Here is an 8121-nt window from a genome sequence, read left to right as displayed (position 1 = left end):
AGCAATTAATCAATTGTGATAAATGTGATTTTTTTTGCAAACAAACCAAATTTAAGTTTAATTAACTTAATCATGTTCCCGTCAACTTAAGACAATTTAAATTGTGATCAAAAATAAAAAGAAACGAAAAACTTTTCAAAATAACAATTAGTTAACTAAATTCACAATGTTTCCTTAATTAATTACCTTAATTCACTGCCTTAATTGTAATCAATTGTACTTCTTGTGTTGATGTTTCTTGTTGGTGATTTAAATATTTTATCAACAAGTTGACTATTTAATTGTGTTAAATTCAGTGAATCTAATTGCTAGTTAATCAAGGTTAAACTATTGGCATGAATATTAATTGAATTGTAATTAGATTTAGGTAATTAAATGCCTAGCAATTGCCAGCGAGTTAATTTAATTGCGATTTGAATAAAATCAAAACCATAATCATCACCATTAAATTGTTTAATTGATCATTATGATGACAATTACAATCAACTGAATCACAATCAAGTCTAAATTAGCAAACAAAAAACTTTCCACTAATTGTGGTTATTAAACCTAGGAATTATTGATTAATTAGCAATTTCAATTGATTGATTTGAGATTTTTAATTGTTAACTTTGATTGTTGATCAACTTCCTTGATAATCAGGAAGCAATAAGAGTTATGGTTAGAATCAGTTAATCAATTGAACTTTTGATTACTATTGATTAATAAAAATAGATCATTAACCTTAACCTAATCGTTATTGGTCAATCAACTTGATTAGGTTAACAATTTACTAAATTTATCAGTAATCAACAATTTGGTTACTTTTAGTGAAAAAATCAACATTAGATTTAAGTAAATGATTAACACTTACTCAAGTTAATTGCCCGAAAATGATAATTAAAATGATTAATTCAATAGATCAGTTAACGTATGAAATAAATTATTAAACCTTTACGCTAATCACAATTAACCTTAGGTCAACAATCAGGTTTTAATCACATCTAATATTTAATTGCGATGAAACTGATACTAAATTAAATGCAATGGCATTAACCTCAACTACCGTTTAATTAACGTTAATTGTTGATTAACTCGGACATCATCTTGATTATCATTAGTAATTAGCTATTCATTGGGTGTTAACAGTTTTGTCCATTCAGTTTGAAATTGAACAAAAAAAAAGCAAATTGATTGTAAACATTGAATCGGATCATGAATGAATTAAATTAGTCAATTAATCAGTGGATAATTACAATAAGGGTGTTTGCTTCAATTGGAAAGTTACCCGAGAAAAGATCAACAATTAGAAACACAATTAACTTAACATGATATTACATTGGCTGAGTTGGAAAAATGTTCTGGGAAAACAATTAGTTAATTTCCCAAAGATTTAGGTAATCACGACAACCATTATAATCTATGTAACAATTTAACTGTGATTACCGGTGAATTGATTGTGTCATTAAATTTTCTAGAGATAATCAATGGTGAAGTTTAATTGTCATTAAACGTTAAACAATTAACGTTCAAAACAGTTGATCGAAAGCTAATCAAAGTTAATTGTCATCTTTTCATTGAACATGAAGAAGCGACAAAATTGTGGTGAAAATGATCAGAAAACAAGTGGAAACCTTGAAGATAAATCGTAATAATTAACTGATTGTCGAATAAATTTGTTCGAAAATATTTTTCTCTACCTGAATTTCCAGGTATCAACAATAATAAAGATGATGAGTTATCACTTTCATTTTATCTGAATCATCATGATAATTATCATGATGATGAGAGAGACAAAAACTGAAACATTTCTTGTCAATTTAATTTCTGCTTACGGCCAATTAAAATACTAAATCACAATCATTGAAGTCAACGAGCTTAACCAGTAATTAACTTAATCACAATTAAGCGAGAAAAAAAAACTTGTCTCACTTGGCGAAAAAATTATTGGTGATAATTTTTTTTTCTTTATAATAATTTTCTGATTATCACCTTGAGAAGGTCGTTTAATTGTAGTTAGTTAATTGTCCTTTTACCTGGAGGCAATTGTTATTTTCAACTCACAGACTTACACATACATTTATTTGTATGGTTAAACTATTGGACTTAATCAAATTAAAATTGAGGATAATTGTAAGATTTAAATGTTGATTAAGATAATCATGTTTAGTCAGTTGTGTTTAATTTAAATAATTAAGGTAATTTGTAAGATTTAATTGTCTTCAAAGTGATTCCCCTTGAGTTTAATTGTTTAAACTTTTTTCTTTCATATTAAATTGAAAACTTATTCAGCTTGATTAAAATTCAGTGATTTATTAACAACGTTTGTAAATCTTATTATTATTAATATCTGATGATGATGATTATGATTATGATTGAACTTAACTAACAATTTAATCATCTAACAATACAATTAACTATTTCTATTAACCCTTTTATTTTCATGTTAGCAATTTAAATAAATTGTTTAAATGGTCGAGTGATGTTTTGATTGTTAATTGACCGTGAAAGTAACTGTAAGTTGATTAAGATTAGAAAGTTAATCAGCAGGGAATCACAATCAAGGTTAAATTGCTGTTTAAATTTTATTCTTATTCTCAATTCATAATTGTTTCTATCTATTTATTGTTATTTTTCAATTGGAATAATTTTCCAATCAAAATTATTAGTTAATTCTAATTGATTTCATGTTAATCAATCCAACTGATGGGTCAAGAATATAAATGGAAACTTTTTATTTTCTTCATTTGATTGATCAGATCTTTTTTTAAATCGCTCATAATCATCATCATCTAATCATCAGAATTAAGCAACAATCAAGTACCAAAAAATTGCGATGATAAATGAAATAAGTGAGAAAGAAACAAGAGAAAATTAAATTCTCATTTTGATTTCATTTGATTCTCTCGGTGAACAATTAACGCGAATGGGTCGCCATCTACTGGTTGATTAACTTACTTTTTCTTTAAAAATCTCGAGAAATTAGATTAACAATTTTAAAGTGAAAATCAATCAGAGGGGAAAATAAGTTTGATCGATAAACATTGATATCAGTTTACTTATTATTAGCTGGCCACTAAACATGATGATCAATCATTGATTATCTTTGATTTACCTTTAATTTAATCATATCCTTGTGGTTTAATCACCCTGAGATTATTTGATTAGGATCAACCTTCTGGCAGTGATTAAGTGACAAAACAACAATATTAACTTACATTTGGAAAACTTGGTAACATTGAGAATGTTGTTATTCCCAAAAACAGAATCAACAAGTGATTTAGTTGATCTTCTTCATTGTTAATGTGACTTTTTTTTCATTTGTTTACAATTAAAAACTAAATTAACTCTACAATTAGTCGATAATGTCGAAAATTTTTCAAAAGATTTCAAAATTATCTCTTTCAGAGTTGATTGAATTTCTTTCTTTCCTCAGGTTGGACATTTATTTTGCTCTTTTCACCCTTGGTTTCATGTCACCAGGTATTCCGACCAGTCAGTTTATCCAAGACAAATATTGTATTAATCAACTTAAATTGGAACCATCGGTTTGTTTAAATTTGGAAAAATTAGATGGACAATATGAGACAATTAAAAACGATGTTTATACATTTTCGACAACATTTAAAAACTATCAATTCTTAATCGCAACTCCACCGGGAATTATCTTGGCCATTTTCATGGGCTATTGGATGGACACTTATCCATCTCATTTGAAGTACCTTTTGGCCCTCCCATGTTTCGGTGGCTGTTTAACTGAACTCATTTCAATCTACAATGTGGTTTATTTTGAATTAGGTAATTATCTTAACTTAATGATGACAACATTTAATCGACCACAATTTACTTTCGTTCTGCAATTAGACATTTACAATCTACTCTGGGTATCACTTCCTAACGGTTTCACCGGTGGTTTTTTCATTGTCATGACTGGTTCATACACTTATATTACCCGACGGACTCCGGCCAAATATCGAGCTGCAAGATTTGCTGTTTTTGAATTGTTCATGTTTACATGTGGGTAATTTACATATGATGATTTACTGATTCGATTTAAAAAGTTTCTCACCTTTTTTCTCAGCAATGACCTTGTCCACGGCTTTGGGTGGTAAGATTTTGACTCTTCGCCCTTGGATAATTGATCAATATCGTAATTACTTGGCAGTGTTTATCGTCGCGTTTGCTTGTAAATTAATCGCCATGATTTGGATTCTACTTTTACTAAATGATGCAGATAAAGCACTCGAAGATCCTAATAGCAGTAAACTCGATTCCAGTGGTGATAAGTTTCAAAAGATTAACAATAGCAACGAACAGTGTAAAGAAGTAGTAAAGATGCTACCAATAAAAGACAACGAGAATAATATTTATCTCGATATCAATGAAGAACAGACAATTGAATTGGAACCATTGAAAGGTGAAAACAACGTGGTTAAATCGTTAGAACTCAGTGTGAAAGAAAAACATGGTAACATGGAAAAACCCACTGGTTGTTTACCAATCATGTTCGATATTTTCAATCCATCAACTTTCACCACCATGATGAAAGTTTGCTGCCGAAAGCGACCAAATAACGGACGAGCAATTATTTGGAATCTAATGTTGGCCATGAACGTGATGTTAATTGGGCACATTGGTGAAGGGACAATCGGGTTTCCTTTTGCTCAGAAAGTTTATCATTGGGATGCTGCTTATTACTCTTATATTAGTTCAGCAGTTATGATGATTCCAACTCTCATCAATTCCATGTTGCCCATTATATTGATTCATAAGTTTCACTTGGCTGACACAACCCTCGCAATTATTGGTTCGATATCGTTGATTTTGTCCCTAACAATTAAAGGTGGAATCCTTGAGTCTCATGCTTTTTTCATCTCAGTTATCGTTGGAATTTCTGGTGGCTTATTACCAATCGCCATTCGATCAATAATTTCCCGAATCATTGACCAATCGGAAGCTGGTCAAGTTTACGCTCTTTTAGCTTGTATTGAATCATCCGGTCCAATGGTCGCATCAGTCGTTTATTCAGCTATTTTCAACTGGACAATTAAGGATTTCCCTGGAATTGTTCATCATTTCGCTGCTTTGACCATGTTCTATCCTTTCATTGTATCTCTTTGGTTGGACTGGACTAAGTCAAATTGGGATCCGACAGCAATTAAGGTCAAGGTAAATATCGGGGAAAACAAGGAAAATGAATTGGAGACAGTCAAATCAACTGAACCGGATAAACTTGATGTCACTCATTGCCCTCAAGCAAAACTTTCTAACGATCAACAAGTTTGAATGTACCCAAAGAACCGCCAGCGGCTATTTAAATTGTTTTTCAAACCATTTTTAGCTAATTTTCAATCGTTGGTCAAGATTAAGCTCATGTAACAAAACAAGTAAAATGCCAAAGTTTAGGCAAAGTTAATTCTTGTCCACTGTAAAAATAATCAATAGTTTTACTAATTAAGTTTTTAAGAAAAATTCTAATGCATTGATCAACTTTAACGTTAAATTTTTTTTATAGTTAATTATTTAAATGATTACCAAAAATCATGTTGTTGATGAAAAATGTTAATTATAAGGATTAAAATAAGTAAAAAATGTTATTTTTGAACATAACAATTAAGCATCGAAAGTATCTCGAATTTTGATCTTTCGATTGGGTTTGAAATAATTGATTTAATGTCGATGGTTCCATTGATTGTCTTAATTATACGGATGATTCTCCAATGATTACGATATCTTTCAAACGCTGTAAACAATTAAGAAAAGGTGATTAGTCAATTTAAAAGTTTTTCGAAAAGTTTTTGTTTAGTTTCGAAGTTTGAAACAAACCTGAATTTCGTCGAGTAGAAACTTTTGTTCATCTGTCATCGATTCGATTGTTGCTTGAAATTTTAATTCCATCTTGTTAATTGTCTCCTTTAAGATTGAATTGTCTCCGATAATTGTTTGCAATTGGAATGATAATTTTTCCAAACTTCATAACCTTTTTAAAGCGTTTCGCGAACAGATCGGTTTCTACCTTCATGGACATGAAGCTGTCTCTCGAAACTCAACAAGTGCTCTTTCAACACAACCATCAGCAACCACGTTATTGTAAAATCTAATAGGAATACTGATTTCTTTTAATCGTAATGAACTTCAAATAAAATGATTAATTAATTAATAATAAATTGTGTTGATAAGAAAAATGTTTTCAATAAATTAAATAGAATTGGTTTTATTTTTGTCAAATTTAAAAAAGGATACAATAATACAGATATACAATATGTACAATATTAATTATTTATTTGCGATTGGAAAAGTGTCTCTTTTTGTGTGCCAAGTGTCCAGAAAAACCATGAAAATTTCCAAATGAATTGTCTTCAGGATGATTATAGAAATGAAAATCATAGTCTCCCCTATGCATATCACCACGTCTCATATGAGGAGGCATTGGAGGTGGATCAGGTGGGTATTGATAAGGTCGTCTCATTGGAGGACCATGAATATATGGAGATCGGTTTGGTGGTAAATTGTAATTTAGGTCCATGTGATGGTGATGGTGATGATCAGGATTATATTGTTCATCCATCTCACACGGTGGAAGTGTCACAGGTTGAGATGTCTTCTCAGACCATTGATCAGCGAAATCTTTTGGAATAGGTTTGGAGAATGGAACTTTTCGCTGTTGTTCACCTTCTTCTGCCAATTTTGATTCAACAGGTGGGAAGATCTCAACAGGTGATTTATCGAAAACCATTTCAGGGAAAATATCTTCACTTTTTTCTTTAGAAATACCTGGTATGGAGTCAGAAAGTTTCATTTCATCACAATATTTAGATTCTTGTGTTTTTTCGTTGAGGTTATATTTATCCACCATTCTATCACCAGGCCGATTTCTTGTCCAAAATTTGCAAGAATGGTCATTAGATCCAGAAGCTAAAATATGCCCTAAAGGGTGCCAGCTTAGCGACCATACAACAGATTCATGAGCTGACTCAATTACACCAATTTCTTTATCAACCCCCACTTCCCAAAATAAAATGGATCCATCCGATCCACCGCTAGCGAAAAGAGACTCGTCAATGGGATGCCAAGTTAAGCAACAAGCTTCTTTTTTATGGCCTCTGAAAACTTGCATTTCTGTTTTGATATTACGTATATCAAAAATTTTGATCAAATGATCTCTCGAAGCGGTTAGAAGCCAATTTCCGTTTTGGTTCCATTTCACGTCCATTACAGTATTTTTATGTGCATGTAAGGTGGCCAAATTGGTGCCAACTCTTGGATCCCATAGCTTAACAGGTTGTTGACTGTCTTTGCTGCCGGAAACAATCAAATCACTATCTGGATGCCAATCGATGGCTTTGACATCAGATCCATGTCCTCGAAGAGTTCTTTCTTCTTTACAAGACAAAAAGTCCCATATCTTTATGGTTCCGTCATCAGAACAGGTGGCAAAGTCAGCTCCTGATGGACTCATGGAAAGGCCTCTGATTGGACTTTCATGCCCATGAAACATTTTAACATTATTCATGTTACTCTGCCAATATTTGATATTACCAGATTGATCAGCGGTTACCATCCACAAATCGTCCATGGACCAAACCATTGCTCGAACAGCAGAATCGTGAGCTTGTAAAATTGTCTCAAAATTGAATGTCAAACCATTCCAAAGAGTGAATTCACCACTTGAGGCACCAGTGACTAAACGTCGACCTTCAGGTGTCCAAATTGTACAAAATATTGGACATCTCATTTTATTGGTTGATGCACGAACAAATTTAGTTGTAACACAGTTAACAGGATTATCACCAAAAGACATCGGAGGTAACAATAGCGGATAATAACCATAATCAGGTTGAATGGCTCTCCTATCATGATGATTTTTAGCTACAATTCTCGTTTCAAGCATATTTATAATTGATGAGTTGTAATCAACTGTTTTTCTCGCGATTGCCTTTCGCAATCGCTTACCATCAAATTCAGTTGCCTGATAAACAGTTGGTAAAAATTCTTTACTCATTTCAGTAAATAAAAACACTATGATGTTTAATAGAACTCAAAATACAACAAACTAAAAAAGTTGCGCTGAGAAAATTTAAAAATTTTGTTTACTATTTGCTGCACATGCGCAATGGAGTCGATTTCGGCTAATGAGTCATT

The 8121-nt window shown here is 31.6% G+C and overlaps 2 protein-coding genes and 1 long non-coding RNA gene across 3 annotated transcripts; 1 reads left to right on the top strand and 2 right to left on the bottom strand.

Annotated features, from left to right (window-relative positions):
- Positions 1-3004: 3004 nt before the first annotated feature.
- LOC128397644 (uncharacterized) lies at positions 3005-5475 on the top strand. Its single transcript, XM_053358388.1, has 3 exons — positions 3005-3777; positions 3844-3996; positions 4061-5475. Exons 1-3 carry the CDS (start codon positions 3345-3347, stop codon positions 5263-5265), a joined length of 1791 nt encoding a protein of 596 aa, XP_053214363.1. The 5' UTR covers positions 3005-3344; the 3' UTR covers positions 5266-5475.
- A 70-nt stretch (positions 5476-5545) lies between these two features.
- Positions 5546-6107, bottom strand: LOC128397649 (uncharacterized). Its single transcript, XR_008326986.1, has 2 exons — positions 5806-6107; positions 5546-5722 (listed from the first exon to the last, which is right to left on the bottom strand). It is a non-coding gene; the product is annotated as an uncharacterized LOC128397649 (long non-coding RNA).
- A 59-nt stretch (positions 6108-6166) lies between these two features.
- Positions 6167-8044, bottom strand: LOC128397645 (pre-mRNA 3' end processing protein WDR33-like). Its single transcript, XM_053358389.1, has one exon. It carries the CDS (start codon positions 7979-7981, stop codon positions 6260-6262), a length of 1722 nt encoding a protein of 573 aa, XP_053214364.1. The 5' UTR covers positions 7982-8044; the 3' UTR covers positions 6167-6259.
- Positions 8045-8121: the final 77 nt, after the last annotated feature.

This window comes from Panonychus citri, unplaced genomic scaffold, assembly GCF_014898815.1.
Source record: "Panonychus citri isolate SS breed McGregor unplaced genomic scaffold, ASM1489881v1 Contig00035, whole genome shotgun sequence".
Lineage (NCBI taxonomy): Eukaryota > Metazoa > Arthropoda > Arachnida > Trombidiformes > Tetranychidae > Panonychus > Panonychus citri.
This window is presented reverse-complemented; position numbering and strand designations above follow the sequence as displayed.

Bases quoted from the DNA above. Each gene is read 5' to 3' on its own strand.
- LOC128397644 (XM_053358388.1), top strand. From the start codon at position 3,345: ATGTCGAAAATTTTTCAAAAGATTTCAAAATTATCTCTTTCAGAGTTG. The intron at 3,778-3,843 runs GTAATTATCTTA...TTCTGCAATTAG, and splicing joins TGTGGTTTATTTTGAATTAG to ACATTTACAATCTACTCTGG. The intron at 3,997-4,060 runs GTGGGTAATTTA...CTTTTTTCTCAG, and splicing joins TGAATTGTTCATGTTTACAT to CAATGACCTTGTCCACGGCT.
- LOC128397645 (XM_053358389.1), bottom strand. From the start codon at position 7,981: ATGAGTAAAGAATTTTTACCAACTGTTTATCAGGCAACTGAATTTGAT.